General features: G+C 35.0%; 1 protein-coding gene across 1 annotated transcript in view; it reads left to right on the forward strand.

The window, feature by feature from the left end:
* POLR3G (RNA polymerase III subunit G) overlaps positions 1–19064 on the forward strand; it is a 41109-nt gene extending 22045 nt beyond the window's left edge. The window contains exons 4-8 of the mRNA XM_079917981.1: positions 281–337; positions 2930–2980; positions 8579–8661; positions 12577–12723; positions 16687–19064. Of these exons, the coding sequence (XP_079774107.1) occupies positions 281–337; positions 2930–2980; positions 8579–8661; positions 12577–12723; positions 16687–16773 (425 nt within the window). The 3' untranslated portion in view covers positions 16774–19064. The remainder of the gene's footprint in view (positions 1–280; positions 338–2929; positions 2981–8578; positions 8662–12576; positions 12724–16686) is intronic.
* The last annotated feature ends 143 nt before the right edge of the window (positions 19065–19207 follow it).

The raw sequence follows: 19207 nt of genomic DNA on the forward strand, positions 1-19207 counted from the left end.
TCCTGACTTGCATTTGGGCTTTTGTGAATTTTCTTAGAGATGAGTCAGATTGTCTGATTCTAAGAACCATAATTAGGGTTTAGGTCTCTGCTCACCCCCAGTCATTCGTACCCAGGTGCTTCTTGCCACTTCCCTAAACATGTAATACTCATTGAACTGTTCAGTATGTGTCCAGGGACACATTGTGGAGAAATGTAAGAAACTCCCTGTATGTGAAATAAAAGATGTTACCTGGTGTTTTCAATTATTTTAAAATTTGTTTTTTCTATCTTTTTTCTAGATATTGAAAGATATAGTAAAAGATATATGAAGGTGTACAAAGAAGAGTGGATACCAGGTAATTGTAAAACTGAAAATGTTAAAATAATCTTTAAAGGCTATCTCCCTACTCCATATTTTTTAGGACAAATTTTGTATTTTCACCATAGGAAAATAGAGTCTGGCTCTTTTCCTATAATTAATTAGCAACATATATCTTTTGAAAACTAAGATGAAAAGATTTTTATATTGTAACACAGAAGGGTTGAAGTGTTTTTTTTGGAAATTCTTAGGATACTTGTTTTTTTTTTATAAACTGGGGCTCACCAGAACCATTGGGTTTTCCATTTCCTTTTGCCACAATCACAGTTTTAGTCTCTAATACCAGTAGTCCTCACTGCTGTGCACCTGCGTGATTTTATAGCTTCTGAGGAGAAATCAAGTCTATTTTTATGAATATTTTAAGCCAAGTTTGTGTATCTTCCTTTCTTTCCAGCAGGCATAGACTCTTTTTGATTGTTAAGATGCCTTTTTAACAGAACCATACCTAAGGGTTTTTTTTTTTCAACATTCACAAAATTGCCTTGGATAGAGACAAGGTGAAAGAGGGCTGCAGAGAACTCATCCAGTTCATTCATTTTATAGAAAATTAACAGTTGCCATAGAAATGAAGAGACCTGTCAGGACGACATGGACCATACTTCTAAAACCCAGGTCTCCTCATTTTAACTCACTTTCCTTTGACATCTCTGTCCTTGGTGTGTTATAGAAACTGCCCGTATGTAAATGCATAAGTTGCATTTACAGCATTATTGTTTTCCTGACTTACAGTGCTCTTTCTTTTCAGTGCCGATTATTGATAAGCTTGTGTCCCTCTGAAAACACTGTCTTAGGTCTCTCATTTCTTCTACTTCATAAACATTCATCTCTAAATGATTCTCTTTAAATACTTTCTTATGATCACCTGTGTATTGTTTATAAAAAGAAACATATTTAAAGCAAAATTTATTAGTTCGGCTAAAATAGCTTGAGATATAAATGTTTTCTGCAAAAGACACTGAGTTTTTCTTTTATTAGCAGGCAGCATTTTTTTTTTTTTTTTTTTTTTTGCAGTACGTGGGCCTCTCACTGCTGTGGCCTCTCCCGTTGTGGAGCACAGGCTCCAGACGCGCAGGCTCAGCAGCCATGGCTCACGGGCCCAGTTGCTCCGCTGCATGTGGTATCTTCCCGGACCGGGGCACGAACCCGTGTCCCCTGCATCAGCAGGCGGACTCTCAACCACTGCGCCACCAGGGAAGCCCTAGCAGGCAGCATTTTTATCTATTTTCATGTTGCATCATTTTTCTGATTAAGCTTAAAAATGAAAAGGAAGTGACAAATTAAAGGAATTGTTTAATTAATGCAGGCAAAATTATTAATTGGAGGGAATTTACTTTTCCATAGCTATTTGTATTTTTAATTTTAAAGTTTTCCTATAATTATTAGAATTGTTTATTTAGTTTTGCATGTATTAGGATTGTGATCACATATTTTAACTTTTGAAAAAAAATTTTATTACATAAGAAATACATATCAGGGCTTCCCTGGTGGCGCAGTGGTTGAGAATCCGCCTGCCGATGCAATGGACACGGGTTCGTGCCCCAGTCCGGGAGGATCCCACATGCCGCGGAGCGGCTGGGCCCATGAGCCATGGCCGCTGAGCCTGCACATCCGGAGCCTGTGCTCCGCAACGGGAGAGGCCACAACAGTGAGAGGCCTGCGTACCACAAAAAAAAAAAAAAAAAGAAAGAAATACATATCAACTACAGGGCTTCCCTGGTGGCGCAGTGGTTAAGAATCCGCCTGCCAATGCAGGGGACACGGGTTTGAGCCCTGGTGTGGGAGGAGCCCACATGCCGCGGAGCAACTAAGCCCGTGCGCCACAACTACTGAGCCCACAAGCCTAGAGCCCATGCTCCGAAACAAGAGAAGCCGCCACAATGAGAAACCTACACACGGCAACGAAGAGTAGCCCCCACTCACCACAACTAGAGAGAGCCAGCGCGCAGTAATGAAGACCCAATGCAGCCAAAAATAAATAAGTTAAATAAATAAATTTTTAAAAAAATACATATCAACTACAGAAAACTTACAAAATACAGAGTAGTTAAATAAATAACAGTTAAGAAAAACAGCTGTAATCCTAACACTTGCAAGGAATTTCTGTAATATTTTGTCCCCAACCTAGAGCTTTCTCTGCACAAATATATATAAAAATATTTATATGGTAGGTTTATTTTTTAAATGGAATTCTGTATGTATTGTTTTAGAAGTTTTTTAATTTACCAGTATATCATGAATAACTTTTCATGCCCATAAATATTTTTCTATATTTTTTGTTATGAAAATTTCTGTATCTGAAATTAATTATATAAATACTGTATAGCTGTTAAAAGAATGTTGTAGAAATTTTATAACACTGTTTCAAAGCTATTTTAATAAACTTTTTTTCTTCATAGGAGAAAATATATCACTGTTATAATTTGATCCCAGCTAAATATGTATAGTCAGATATTAAGAAACTTTATTTCCTTTGCATGAGCAACTATCATGTTCTTTAAATAGTTATAGCTAGTGCCAGTAATTCCTAGAGGAAACTGCCATTTTTATATTTCTCCTTTTGTACACACAGATTGGAGAAGACTCCCTAGAGAGTTGATGCCAAGAAAAAAATGCAAAAAAGGTACATTAACTAATATAATAATAATAATCCAGGTGGGAAAAGGTTATTGCTTAACTTCCATTTAATATGGAACTGTCAATCTAATGTTACACTCAATGTTCTGAATGCTTTTTCTTAAAATATTTTTGACATGATTATTTTGTTGGAGCCTTTTGCTGTTGATTTTTTGTTTTGTTTTCTTTGTTTTTTTAATTGTTTTTCCTTTAATTATGGAATTTTGATGTGCTAGGAAAGACTTTTCAATTATGTAGATATTCTCATTTGCATATTTGAAAGTTTTAAAATGATTATACTGGCTATATTTTAAGTTTTTAACTAAAACATTTGGAACTGGTAACGTTTGGGAACTGTCGAAACGAACTTTATGATGTACATAAAATATCACAGTGAAACCTTCTGTTGTGTTGTTCTTTCATAATTCCACCGAATACAAAGTTGTTGAGCATCTACTATTGCCAGACACTGTGCTAAGAGGGATAAAACAGTGAGCAAAGTAGGAGTAATCCTCGCCCTCACAGAGCTCACAGTCAGTTGGAGTAAAGACATTAAACGTAACACACTGTCTTCACTGGGAGGCCAGGGAAGGGTTCTTTGAGGAGGTACAATTGAACTCCAGATTGAAGGACGAGTGCTAGCTTGCTAAAATGAGGTTGTGGGAGAGACATTGGAGAAATTGGGTTTTTTAATGTGTTTTTATTGTTGAGTTTTAGTTCTTTGTATATTTTGGATGATAGTCTGTAGGAAAAACACTCTTGCTGGGTGTTTGTCCTTTCCTGTCACACCACTACCACATTCACAGCAATTCTGACACCAGATGTATGGAGTTTTTTCCTGCACATCAAGCCATTCTCTGTAACACCAGCTGTGTCTCCTACAATTTAATTCCGTTCTAACACTAACTGGAGTTAGCACAGACCCCACAGATTAAGGGCTCCGTCCCAGGAGACTACTCCCCACTACAGATGTCAATCACAAGTATAGTGTGTCTTCAGGTTACCCACGACTTTTGTCTGAGTTGGCTACAAATCAGAGGTTCCCATGCCCTCCACCCCCAACCTTGGATTTGATTTGCTAGAACAGCTCACAGAACTTAGGGAAACATTTACGTACGTTTACCAGTTTACTATATAATAAAGATTATGATAAAGGATACAGATGAACAGTCAGGTGAAAAGATACATAAGATAAAGTCTGGAAGGTCGCCAGTGCAGGAACTTCAGTCTCTGTGGAATTGGGATGTGCCACCTTCTAGTACATGGATATGTTCACCAAGCCAGAAACTCTTGGAACCACATACTTTGGGGATTTTTATGGAGGCTTCATCACATGGGCATGATCAATCATTAACTCAATCTCCAGCCCCTCTCCTCTTTTCCAAGGGATGGGAGATGAGGCTGAAAGTTCCAGGCTTCTAATCATGGCTTGATGTTTATGATAACCCACCCCATCCTGAAGCTGCCCAGCAGCCCACCAAGTGTCACCGCCTTAGAACAAAAGACACTCCTATCACCCAGTAAATTCCAAGGGATTTAGACACATATTAGAACAACAACAAAAAGACACACTATTGTCACTTTAGGAAGTTATAAGGGTTTTAGGAGTTCTGTGCCAGGAACCAGGGGCTGAGACCAATATATATTATTTTCTATTTCACACAGTCCTTTTTCGAATACGTCTTTTGAAAACATTTTCTCCCAGTCTGTAGCTTGTCTTCTTATTCCTTGACAGTGTCTTTCATACAGCAGTTTTTAATTTTAATGTAGTCCAGCTTATCAGTTCCTTTTTTCATGGATCCTGCCTTTGGTTTTGCCTCTCAGAAGTCATCGCCAAGCTCAAGGTCATCTAAATTTTCTCCTGTTATCTTTTAGGAGTTTTATAGTTTTGTGTTTTACATTTAAGTCTGTGATCCATTTTGAGTTAATTTTTGTGAAGGGTGTAAAGTCTGTGTAAATTCATTTTTTTGCATGTGGAAGTCCAGTTGCCTTTTTCTGTATTTATGTGGGTCTCTTTCTGGGCTCTCTATTTGGTTTCGTTGGCCTATGTATTTATTCTTTCACCTATACCACTGTCTTGATTACGATAGCTTTATAGTATGTTTTAAAGTCAGATAGTGCCAGTCCTCTAACTTCGTTATTTTTCTTCAGTGTTGTGTTGGCTATTCTGGGTCTTTTGCCTCTCCATACATACAGTAGAGTCAGTTTGTCGATTTCTGCAAAATAATTTACTAGGATTTTGATTGAGATTGCGTTGAATTTATAGATGAAGTTGGGAAGAAATGATACCTTGAAGATATTAGCTCTTCCTATCCATGAATATGGAATATCTCTCCATTTATTTAGTTCTCTGATTTCATTAATCAGAGTTTTGTGGTTTTCCTCATATAGATCATTTTGTTAGATTTTTACCGAAGTATTTCATTTTGGTGGGTACTAATGTAAATAGTACTATGTTTTTAATTTCAAATTCTACTTGTCAATTGTTCATATATAAGAAATCTATTGATTTTGCGTATTAACCTGTATCCTATAACCCTGCTATAATTGCTTATTAGTTCCAGGAGTTTTTTAGCCAGTTCATTCAGATTTTCTACATGTCGTCTGTGAACAAAGGAAGTTTTATTTTTTCCTTCCCAATCTACATACCTTTTGTATCCTTTTCTTATCTTATTGTATTAGCTAGGACTTCCAGTGAAATGTTGAAAAGCAGTGATGAGAGGGAACTTTCTTGCCTTCTTCCTGATCTTAGTGGCAGAATGTCAGATTTTTATTATTAATGATATCAAGTTTTTCACCACTAAGTATGATGTAACTATAGGGTGTTTTTGTAGATATTCTGTATCAAGTTGAAGAATTTCCCCTCTGTTCCTAACTTACTAAGAGTTTTTATCATGAATGGCTGTTTGATTTTGTCATATGCTTTTTCTGCATCTATTGATATGATCATGTGATTTTTCTTCTTTAGCTTGTTAATGTGATGGATTACATTAATTGATTTTGGACCAGCCTTATATCCCTGGGGTAAATCCCCCTTGACTGTGGTGTATAATTCCTTCTACACATTGTTGGATTGGATTTGAGAATATTTTGTTGAGGAGTTTTGTATCTTTATTCATGAGAGATAGAGATCTTTAGTTTGCTTTCTCATAATATGCGTCTGATTTTGACATTAGGGTAATTCTGACCTCATAGAATGAGTTAGGAAGTACTCCTTCGACTTCTGTCTTTTGAAAGAGATCCCCCTCCCCTTTTTAACAGCTTTATTGAGATATAGTTGACATATAATAAAATGCACATATTCGAAACATACAATTTGGTGAATTTTGACATATATATTTTAAATGGAAGTATTTTTATTTTGTTTTATTTCAAAGCTACAACAGATAAGAATATTTAGCTTGATTGAGAACAGAATTATTATATACTGAGATCTGATAGTTTACCTGCTGTCCTTTATACCCTTGGCTTTTCTTAGACAAATATATTATTTTCACAATAAAATAACATTTGCTTGAATGATACTGGTCATGTCCTAGTGGATCACAAATTTTTAGCAGACTTTAAAGAGCTGAAAAGAATATATCTGATTTGGAGGAATTAATGTTCAAATACATCCCACCAGCTGCTCATCCCTAGAATCACATATATACATTGATGATTTGTAAAAGCTTCCAGTGCATCAGGATTTTCATTTGTTGAAAACGAAAACAACAAAACTTTCTTTTTCCATTCTTCTTAATATTTTTATTTCATATTGTATAATTTTTGTGTTATGTTCCTGGTAAGCTTATACTCTCTCTTTTGTTAAAATGGCCTCCCCTGATTTACATGAAAGTAGCCAATACCAAAAGAGCCAAAGACTGAAAAAGTTTGTTTCTTGAAGAACCAGCTATTGGCAGGTGTTGAAAGAAACAAAAAAATTCAAATATATGCATGTATTTGGCCAAAGATGAAAAAAAAATTCATGTAAATGTTTTGGGGTTGAAACAGTCTTTTAACAACTTTTCATAATTTGACACTTCTTTCTCAATTATAAATAATACATAGCCAGAATTGCTGAGTAGACTTGAATATGCAACTGACTTTCTTGGCTAAGAGATTAATAATTTTTATAAGTTTATTTACCTGACCATGTTCTATAATATCCATTTAACAGATTTATGTGTATGAAATTTAAATAATTTGATAAAAACTCCTTAGAGAAAAAGACTTCTTGATGTAAGTTACATTCTTAGCTAGTGTTTTCTGGCATCAATATTATATATTGAGAGCTTGTTGATATATGATATTTTATGTGCTACAATTCAGATTAAACAGTCTTTGCTCTCAAGGGGAACAGAGATAGTTACCCGTCATTAAATCTAACTATTTTTTTTATAACTTTTGTTTGAGCAAAACCTCACTAATATGTATGTTTGGGAGGTCTGAACTCAGTGACTCCCCAAGGGGCAATTTGGTATCACATAATAAATTGTAAATTCCATCAGTTATGGGTCATGCACCACAATCTAAAAATTTCTTCTTCTATAGGTTAAATGTTAATCTTTAACAAAATTACATCTTTCTGAGCCATATTTTCCTCTGTTACCAAGTAATTTCTAGGTATTTAGTTTGATTTTGGGAAAGAATGGTAATACTTTTTGATCACCATGGGACAATTTTGTAACATATCATAGTGTTTTGGTAACTGACTAGCAGGATCTATATGTGAAACAATTCTTTATACCCTGCAGTTTCACATTAGCCTCAAAATGCAATATTTTTGATACAGCTTAAAAAATTTTGTATCCCAAAGCTATTAAAACATTTTATTTATATTGCTTTGAGTTTTCAGATTCATATGACGGGTGTGTTCCATTTAACTATTTTAATCTTCATTACAAAGATAATGCTATGCTGCCCTGAATATAACCTCTTTCTCATCTCTTTAACCACTGGCAAATACATATTTATTCTACACTTGTATGTTTTTTAATTGAAGTATAGTTGACTTACATATTATATTAATTTCAGATGTACAACATAGTGTTGTGATAACTTTTATACATCATGAAATGATCACCACTATGAGTCTAGTTACCACCGATCACCATATAAAGTTATTACAATATTATTGACCTATTCCCTGCACTGTACATTACATCCTCGTGATTATATATTTTATAACTGGAAGTTTGTTTTTTATTTTCCCAAACCTGGTACGATTGCCCTATTTAAAATTTCCTGATGAGTGAACAGGAAGCCAGTGCAGATGATACATTTGTGGGAGCCTTTCACTGGCCCTCTAGTGCTTCTACCTGAGGGAACATTGTCGCAGTTTTGGCCCTGAGGACAGTAAATGCCAATCCAAATTTTCAGTAGAGATATCTGGTTGCAGTCTTAGAAAATATCCTATTAAGTGATTATCGTTTACTCCTCACCATGGAAAATTGGTGATGTGTGCTGATTTATTTTGTTCATTCTTTAGGAAAATTAATTCATCCTGCAAATTATGTGTGCCTGGTATGGCATACCAGCATGCTAGATGGCATATTAAAAGACGAAGACATTTAATATACAATTGCTGTTATAGAAAAATGTGTTAACAGTGGTTTTACTTCAGCAGGCCCCAAATCCAAAAAGGCAAAAGATACAGGCAAAGGCACTTCACTCACTAATACTGCAGATGTATTGAAGAAAATTGAGGTAAGGTTTTCTTCTTATTAGAAGAACAAACTGAAAAAATGTCATACCTCTTTTTGTCTTCTTCCACCTTAACACCTTCTCTCTCTTTTAAATAACGTGTACACTTGGCAGAGCCAAGCCCAGCATACAGGGTAACTAGCAAGGTTTGAACATTGTTGGCTGGGAGATATGGGGGCTCCATTCTGTCCTCTCTACGACTCACCTGTCAGCTTGCCTCACCTTTTGTCACCTGACTCCTTTCCCACTCTATTCCTCTTTTCCCCTTGCATTTGGATTATGCATGGGAAAGAAACATGAATGTATATCTTTAAAGATCTCTCATTTTTTCCTCTTATTGGTATATGTGTATTTTTAATGCTTTTCTTCTGCTTTATGTTTAAGTGTAGAAGATTCTATTGAGGGAAAATCCTATCTTATGGCACTAATTTTTATATCTTTATTTTTTAATATTTCAAAAAAAAGATATAAAATTAAAAAGATGAATAAACTAAAAATATGCCCTCCCATCCCTGTCCCTAGCCATCCATTAAATTCCTCTATTTTAGATGGCCAGTGTTACCAGTTTCTTATATATCCTTCCAGAAACATTTTATGCATAGAAAATACAGATTTTTTTTCTTTTTAATGACAAAAAAGCAGCATATTGCACTGTTTTGCCTCTTCACCTTATCACTTAAAATATCTTGGCAATGTTTCCATGTCAGTCTGTGAAAGAGTTCCCTCATTCTTTTCTTTTTCTTCTTTTTTTTTTTTTGGCTACACTATAAGAATGAACCATAATTTATTTAATCAGTAATCTATTGATGGACATTATGTTTCATCTAGTGTTTCACCATTATAAACAATGCTGCAGTGAATCCATGTTAAGTATGTGATTTCACATGTTTAGGATAGATTTCTAGAAGTAGACTTGTTAGGTCAGCTGTTATGTGTACTGTATAATATGGAAAATATGGATAAATATTGGCAGATCATTCTCCAATGAGGTTATACCAGTTTATTCCCTTTATTCCCACTATCAATGCGTGAATTACCTTGCATTGATGGTGATGGTGATGGTAATGATGATGATGATGATAATGATAGCAGCTAGCGCTTTTTGAGAACTTTTTAAATAGCAGGCTCTTTGATGAACTATTTACATCCATTATGTGCTTAAGGCTTCATAACAACAAAGAGAGATGGGTATTATTATTCCTTACTTACCGATGAGGACGTCAAGCTTTAAAACTTTTACTTGCCTGGCCAAGTTGGCATAGCTATCTGGTAACAGAAACTCATCTTTTTAAATTTTACTTTTGACCAGTACTTGAGCTGAAGATAACAGGTCTGAAAATCAAGCCAGGAGGATTGTTGAAGGAATAGCAATAACTGTCAGGTTTTACTGTGGTGGAATGATGGATGGAGTTGCAGAACTAGCCATCTTGTATTGATTGAACACAGATTCTGACTGTTCTTAAAACTTCCTGGAAAGAAGTTGCTAAGATGACATGGGCTATAAGGAAGATAGATCTGGACCTCTGGATGTGGTTTCTCATCAGAACAAGTTGTATTTCCTTATTCCCTACATTTAAACACCTTTTTTCATTACACACTTTGTTAAAACTGGAATTTTAAATCTAGAAATCCCAATGAGTTAGCAGCTTTATTTAATAGAGCAAAGTTAGCTTCTAGATGACTCCATTATTGTTCATTTCTTCAGCAAAAGTAGTTGCAAGTTTTCTTTAATGAAACTTCTGTGATGGAGAGGGGATGACATCCAGTCAAATCTCATGGTTATTGTGTGAATAATCAGACAGCAGTAAACTAATATTTGAGCTTATTTCTGTATGACATACAGGTGGCTCTGTGAGTGGTCTATGGTATTTAAGCTAGAACTGTTAACTGTTCATAATTCAACTGTTTTCAAAGTGTTTTCACATTGTGTTATTCACATTGTTCTTTAAATAAATCCATAAAGTAGTAGGGGTAAATAGTTGTATCTCACAGAAGAGAAAATGGAGACTATTAAGTAGATGAATTAAAACTAATATCTTAACACAAAAGGAATAAAGTGATGAGACAGTGTGTATGATATCTTTTTTCTAAATTTCATAAATCTGATATTTGTTAGCTGATTTAGGTATTTTATTGGTTTGATTTAGGTCTATGTAGTAGAAATAAAGTTGAAGTTATTTATTTAAAGATAATTGAGGTGGCAGTAGTGGAAATCAAGACCTCCTAGTCCCTACATAGCACTGAATGAATTCTATATTTAAAAATATTTTTACATAACTGGTTTAAATAACTCTGTTGCTAATTATTAACTAATAGGTAATAGCATGATTTTTTCAGATGTAGCGTATACCTTGCACAGAGTTAAATAAGTATAGCACTACAGTTCCCTTTTAACTATACAATCTTGTGGGTTGTAGGCCTTTTTACTAGGGTTTGATTAAAATAGAAAAGAAAAAAATTTCATATCTTAATTAACATTAATATGTCATCATTATATGTATGTGTTTTTATAAACACTTAAAAAATCTGTAAATACTATTTTCTTTACATGCAGTTTTCCAAAGGGATTGCCAAGTGTTAAAAATTGCACACATTATATTGTAGGAATAACTCATATAAGGTAACATGGGTCAGTATGAAGATAAATCATCTTATGTCTATTACCTTGGTCTTATTTGTTCTACCTAAGTGGGGTAAGGTGACAGGAAGGGTAGAGTTTGAATTTTGATTAAAAATTGAGACTATCTGATGTAGTCTTTCATTGCCTTTGGTTTTCTTAAATTCAAATTTGAATGTAATTAAAGGAATTAAAAAAATATTTAAGAACCAAATGGAATAGTTAAGTTGTAGGTCACACCAAATACAAAATATGTTTTCTCTCTGTATGTAATCTACAGAGCAAATATCTTATAATAGGGTAGAGTATTTACAGATTTATGAATTAGTGTTCTGATTACTGATTAAGAATAATAGTGTTTTAGTTAAAGTGATCTTATGCATTAATTATGAGTATTAATATATGAAATTATTGCTGTCCCCCACCTCCTAGAAAACTGGTGAAATTCTGTCACTTGTGCAAATTAAGCCTAGAACAGTTTAGCAAATGGATAGTAATGGTAATAAAAACAGGTCACTTTTTATCAAATGGAAAAAATTATTGGTAGTCACAATAGAAATATAAAGATGTAATCTTAAAGTTAAATCTCTGTCTTATGAGAAGGTGGCAGTGGTTTTAACAAGGTGGATAAGTGGAGCCATCAGGTAATCAAAGTTTCTCTAACTCTGCATCTCTTCTTTGCCTGCATTCTTAGAGTTGCTAATAATTGCTAATATTTACTGAAATTTGAGTTTTAATCTCTCTTTTCTTAATGTACCTGCCAGATACATTAAGAAACAAAAATCCTTGGAAATGGGAAGTAAATAATGAGGGAGAATAGAGATAAGAACATGGATAATCTGCAAATAGGATGACTTGATATTATTTTAAACAGTTTCACTTAGAAACTAAAACATAGACATTTTGAAATGTTACCATTCCATTCTCTTTTCTCCTTTCATGTTTCAAGGAAAACAAAATAACATTCTGAAAGTGCTTCTCCATAAACAGAATCAACTCAATATTTTATAAGGAGGTAGGATAGGAATCATAAAAATAAAGCATTGGGCAGCAGAGCTGATATCACAGCATGACTCAAGACCCAGTTATGAAGTAGCAAACTCAGAGAAAATACCAGTGTAATGACAGGCCATTTAGTCCCATCTTTCTTGAGTTAACTCACGGTGTCCTAGGTGGTGGCCTGGAGGCGTCGGTAAGGGAGGGTTAGAATTAGGGTGATAGGTAGCTGTTCTCTTGAGGTTGAGCAGGCAAGTCAGAGTCTAGTGGTTTCCATTTAAATTAATGAAGTTCATTTATACCAGGAATTGGAAAAGAGAGGTGATGGTGAAAAATCAGATGAAGAAAATGAAGAGAAAGAAGGAAGCAAAGAGAAAAGTAAAGAAGGTGATGATGAGGAGGATGACAATGCTGCAGAACAAGAGGAATATGACGAAGAAGAGCAAGAAGAGGTAATGGTCTATTCTGGGAGAGTAACAAAGCTAACTAAGCTTAAGAATGAGCTAATATGGTATATAATTAAAGTAAACCAACAAACCAAAACCAAGTTGATGGGAACCAGGGGTATATTATTATCACTGGCATCAAGTTCTTGGTACCAGGAGAATTATTATAGCATTGAAATTATAGTGATACCAAATGGAATGTAGGAGGTAAAAGTAACTTGATAGGCAAATTTGAAAGTGGAAGTCCACAAGTTAAGGAAATTGATCAGATTAGTTTAAGATCTATATACATACAATTTTAAGTCAGCAATAAGGGAATTAAGGGTTTAGTCACATAGGTTTGAGGGGGTACTCTGCAGTACCATCAGGTTTTAAATCCCAACGTGCATGTGGACACTATCAGAGAACATTCATAATCCAACCTCAAGTATCTCAGTCAGAACTCAGTGTTTTAGATTTGGGATTTCCAACTTTCGGAAACATGGTGCATTTCAAAATAAGCTGGAGTCAGTCAAGCAGGGTAAGTTTGTTGGTCACGGCCTCTTTGGGACTTTGTAAACGTCTCATGCATTAACCCTAGGCTGAGAGTTTCTTCTGCATTGCAAGTGACCATTGTCTTCACTCCATTTCAGCTTCTCACACCACACTCTGAATCTTTTTTTTTCACCTGAATTGCTCCACCTGAGAAATCTTTATTATATGCTACAAGTACTTTACATTAAATTTTGGATTCCTATAAAATTTATATTGGTGTGCAGTGAGGGGGTACAGAAGCATTTTTATCTGTTTCCAAGTGGTTAGCCAGTTGCCTACCTCATGTACTAAATTTTCTTTCTGCATGGATTTGAAATTCTCTTTTATCAGCTATTAGATTCCTTCACCTACTTAGATGTATTTCTGGACTCTGTTCCATTGATCCATTTCTGAACTATCACTAAGATGTTCCAATTAATAGAAGCTTCTGATTATTTGTTAATATTTTTAGAGCATGTTACCCTTCTTTTTCAGAATTTTCCTGAATATTCTTTGGCTTTTGAAATGCTCTGTTTATAATGTCTACTTGAGTTGACCTGTGTTGAAATTTAGATCTGTCCTAACAAGAACAGCAAACATTAGGATTCTAGTAATTTCAGAATTCTGTATTGGGTCTTAACAGAGTCCAAAACACCACCAGTGGGTTTATATAACTATATTTCATTTAAAAAAAAACAACCAACTTTCTACTTTAATAAAGAAAGGATATATATTCTGAGTGTGAGGCTGGGTGAGTCTGGGTATAAGCAAGCTCAAAGCCTTTCCAGATTTAAAGTTACTCTTTGCTCTTTCTAGCAATTAACTGATTAATGAAAAATTACTGCTAATTGACTCACCTGATGTATATTGAGGATTTAAAGAGCATTTTGTTTTGAAGAGTAAAGTGGAGCGAATTATCTATGTAACACCTACATATAAAATTGAGAAAATATAGACTTTTTTCTTTCTGCAGTCTTTTGAGTGTTACAATTAAAGAAAAAAGCAGGGGCCCAAATGAAGCCAAGAACCATTTAAGCCATCAATTTCAACAAGTTCTCACTTTGTACCAATCTTTGTATCAAGATTACTAATCTCACAAAATTACCTAATGCGCATCATTGAACATACTTGGAGGTGCTCATGTCTAAACACAAGTGGCATATGCTCAATTTGAAATACAGTATCTCCTCCTTACTCATTTCCACTTGTATGTACAAATTGGCTAGCTTATATTTTCACACAAGTGTCCTTGCCAAGATCTCACTTACAAGATGGACTCACTTGAACTCTCAACCATGCCACTCGTCCCTGGTACATGGCCTCCGGATTCAGCCAGGTTTCCAGACTGTTGGATTTCTTGGCACCAGAGAAACCAGGCCAACTTCCTAGGGTCTTAGCTGGATACAGAAAATTAAAGTGTTTAGGGAGGACAAAGTAATGAAATACATATCTGAATAATACAAGTTACCTTTCTTATATTATTTATATAAATCTATATATAAAATCCCACCATGCAGATACTAAAAAAGGTGATATCCAGGAGACTTTCTTTTGAGAATAGTCCCTATTTCTTACTCTATCATAATTTCTGCTGTAGATAGTAGAGATGTGGAGATTAATTTGGGGAGGGGGTGAAGTAGAAGAGAATAGCTTTATTGCTTTGCTAGGCAAAGGAGGCCACAGTGGGCTAATGCCCTCAAAACTGTGTATCCTGGAAATTAATTTTTTTATGGCAAATTTCAATCATTTACAAAAACTAGTGACTAGTAATATAAACACCTACAGACTCATCACCTAGCTTTAACAATGATCAATTCATAGCCAGCCTTTCGGCCACTCTTTCATCCACCCAGTCTGCTCCTTTCCTCCCCACTTCAAGCCTGCAGCTGCCTTGGATTACTTTAAAGCAAATCCCAGGCATTATATCATTTCATCCATAAATATTTCAGTATGTACTCAAAAATAAGGGCTCGGGCTTCCTTGGTGGCACAGTGGTTGAGAGTCCGCCTGCCGATGCAGGGGACACGGGTTCATGCCCCGGTCCAGGAAGATCCCACATGCCGCAGAGCGGCTGGGCCCGTGAGCCATGGCCGCTGAGCCTGCGCGTCCGGAGCCTGTGCTCCGCAACGGGAGAGGCCACAACAGTGAGAGGCCCGCGTACCACAAAAATAAAAAAATAAAAAATAAGGGCTCTTTAACAACATCACAATATCATTATCATACCTAACACAATAAAATGTAACTCTTTAATATCATCAATTATTAAACCAGTGTTCAAATAGTTTTGATTGGAAAAAAAATTTTTGCTTATTCCAGTTGGAATCCAGCTGCAGTCCATACACTGCAGTTGGTTAATAACGCTCTTAAATTTCTTTTAATCTATATCCAAAGTAGATTTTTAAATTTTTGATAGAAAGCAGAAATATCTTGAGTCATTTACACAGATAGTAGTCTTACTCAGCCATAAGAATTGGAATGTTCCCAGGGGCTTAATCCCTCTTAATTTATAAAGGAACTGAGGGGCTTCCCTGGTGGCACAGTGGTTGAGAATCCGCCTGCCAAGGCAGGGGACACGGGTTCGAGTCCTGGTCCGGGAATATCCCACATGCTGCGGAGCAGCTAAGCCCGTGTGGCCACAACTACTGAGCCTGCGCTCTAGAGCCCGTGAGCCACAACTGCTGAGCCCGCGTGCTACAACTACTGAAGCCTACTCACCTAGAGCCCGTGCTTCTCAACAAGAGAAGCCACTACAATGAGAAGCCCGCGTACCGCAACAGAGTAGCCCCCGTTCACGGCAACTAGAGAAAGCCCGTGCGCAGCAACGAAGACCCAACACAGCCAAAAATAAATAAATAAAACAAATAAAAATTTAAAAAAAATAAACTGAGGGGCCCTAGATGTAATATAATATGGCATCTTCTGCATTTGATTTAGTATCTTGAGGTCTTTTCGTTTGTTTGTTTGTTTTTTGGTAGGAAGCAAAAATCACTCTGCTTATGCTCAGCTATGCATTGTAACCGGAAACCTCAGTTCTGGTGTAGTCGAATGAATGTTAGTATAAATTGGCCTCGTTTCTTGAGTGTTTGTACATTTGTTTGGAGTAAGTGTTTAGTGGTTTAACTAACTAAACCATGTATCATCCCACTAAGGTAAAATGAATGAGATGTATAATCCTATTAAGGTGTAATGGGCATCCGTTTATGTTCTCTCAGCTAGTTGGTGCCTGAGAATAGTAGGAGATGGTGGTCTTGAGGAAGAAAGCACAGTTAGATATGTGAAAGTTAATGTGTGTTTCAAGCATTGAAATAACAGAGACTTCTTTTAAGCGTGGCATATTTTCTAATTACCTAACTTTGATATTTATAAACTTATATTAAAGGGACAGCCTACATTATGTTCTTTAATGTTACTACTCATACTTTTAATGTTTACTGAGGAATATATCATTTCACTTAGGAAAATGACTACATTAATTCCTACTTTGAAGATGGAGATGATTTTGGTGCAGACAGTGATGACAACATGGATGAAGCAACCTATTAGCTATGAAATTTCTCAAAAAATATTTTTATGATACAGCTTCTGAACATTTGAACAGACTTGTTTTCTATTTTATTTCTGATAAGGAATGAGTATTTTATTTTTGTTCCTGTTTTGTTGGAAAGATACTTGTTACCAAAATATTCAGAACCACTTTGAGTTTACATACTAGTTACCTTACCAATTAGTCTCTGACATTCCTTCTCAACACCTCTGTCATCTCTCTAATGTATTCAAGTGGATTTTTTTTTTTTTGGTATTATTTGGATTACAATGTACCTAAAGAGTTTTTGCATCTTTTAATCTATGTATTCATACTTACACAATTTTTTCTTGTTTAACTGCTGATCTTTTCTAAAACTACTAGTCATCATAACGGATTTCTATAATCTGAAAGTTGGTTTAATACTGCACATGGAGCACTTTAAATACAAAGAAACTTGAAAATAATTTTATTTTTTACTTTTACATGTTATGTTCTGTGCTACTATATTATGACTACATAAACCTACCTGAGCTCTTACAAGTGCACATTTTATGAGATTAAAAATTTCGTGATTGGAAGCACATGCACAGGGAAAAATGCCAATCTGAGCTAAGTAAATTTCACAGCTTACATCTCAACCAATACAAAGGCCTGGGATGCATATTAAAAATACCTGAATTGGAGGCTAACTTCATACCATACAATATATGAATGAATCATCCCACTGTAACAAGTTTGATATCTCTGAGTCATTGGCTTATGAAAAATTAGACTGAGATTTAATTTTGTACTTTATAAAAATGTTGACTAAATTCTAGTCATATAAATCTCACTGCAGTATGCATGTATGTGTAATCTGTGAGGTGTAGTGGCCTCTGTTACGTTTCACAAGACTGACCTCTCCAATTGATTTATATAACAATGCAGAATGAAACTCAGGTCACTTTGAAATTTAGATTAATCTTTTTTGATTCATTTAAAAACTAGCTCCCCTGCCTTTTTGTACTGGGGTGGGGGAGAGGATATCTATAAACTTCAGCCTCCAATGACTCACATATGCCAAAGATTTTCAAGGAAATTCATTTTTAAAAATGATTTATGAACATTACCCACCAAAAGAAATAAATTTTTTCCCTCTTGGGAAGATACCACCCATTACCCTCTGAGAATCAAGAGCCCTAGATTCTATTTCTACCTTTACTATTAAACTCAACCTTGAAATTGAGCTTAAGTTTTCTGTGCCTTAGTTTCTTCACTTGTGAACAATTTTCTATAAAAATTGTTTAAACTCTAACCAAAGTTTACCATATGTATTCATTCTCTCACCTTGTAGAAATGATCATTCTTAATTTAAATTTAGTTCTCACCCTTTAAAAAATTGTAGATGATAAAGTGATTGAAAACAGTTTTGAGAAACAAACATGTTTTCCTCATAAAATATATTATAATCTGATTTTCCCATCTTATTTTCTGGTGGGAAAAATTGGAGGAAATGTGTATTGTCTTGTGCCATTTTGTAACATGGCTTTCTCAGGAAAAAGACCACTTTCAATTGTAATATTTCTCAGATAATTCAGTATGTGTGTGAGGGCCATTATTAGTTCAGTATTGTGCTGATCCTATGTGATTTCTTATTTAAAGGAGCTTATCAATAATTCTAAAGATTCTAAATGGAAAACATGAATAAAACACTCTAAAGTATTAGCAATCTACTAATTAGTAGATTAGTAATTGCTAGTATTAGCAATTCTACTTCGTAGAGTAGAATCCTCAGTTTTCAGTTGTAATGGGCAAGTAGTCATTTAGGATTGATAATTAACAGAAGTTTCTTAATCTCTCACCTCCTTAGTACTACAGCCAAATACCATTTAATTTATAGAAAGCTTATCTTTATGGTTCTGTTTACTTGTGTTATTATACATCTGAAGCTAACACTTAAATTGGGCAAATACACCAAAGATACAGGAATCTTTCCCTGGCTTTCAATTTGTTGCCACCATTTTAGTCCTGCAGATGGTAAAGCATCTCCTATGGGCAAGGATTTCCTGGGAAGGCCCCAGCCATCTCCGTTAAGTGCATCGGCTTCCTCCTTTGGAAGATCTTATGTTTAAAGTAGACTAATTGTGAGAACAGGCAGAAAGTATTTGCAGGTTGCTTTACCAGCATGAATCTTGTTTTTCTGGCTTAAAATCTCAGAGAATGCTAAATTATTCTATAAGAAGGCAAGCTTTAATACAGAGATTAACCTCCTACTTGTTGGTAAAGTATCTTTAAAATTTCTATATAAGATGCAAAACTGTTTTGTTGCGCTAATGCTTATTTTTCTGTATTGTTTACACATTAAATTCTTACAATAGTATCCTTTTGTTTTATATTGTTTTCTTTGACCCTGCTGAAATATATTCGATAGAGAAAACTAATTTGTTAATACTTATTTTACCTAGTAAAATA

The sequence above is a fragment of the Stenella coeruleoalba genome (assembly GCF_951394435.1).
Source record: "Stenella coeruleoalba genome assembly, chromosome: 3".
Taxonomy (NCBI): Eukaryota; Metazoa; Chordata; class Mammalia; order Artiodactyla; family Delphinidae; genus Stenella; species Stenella coeruleoalba.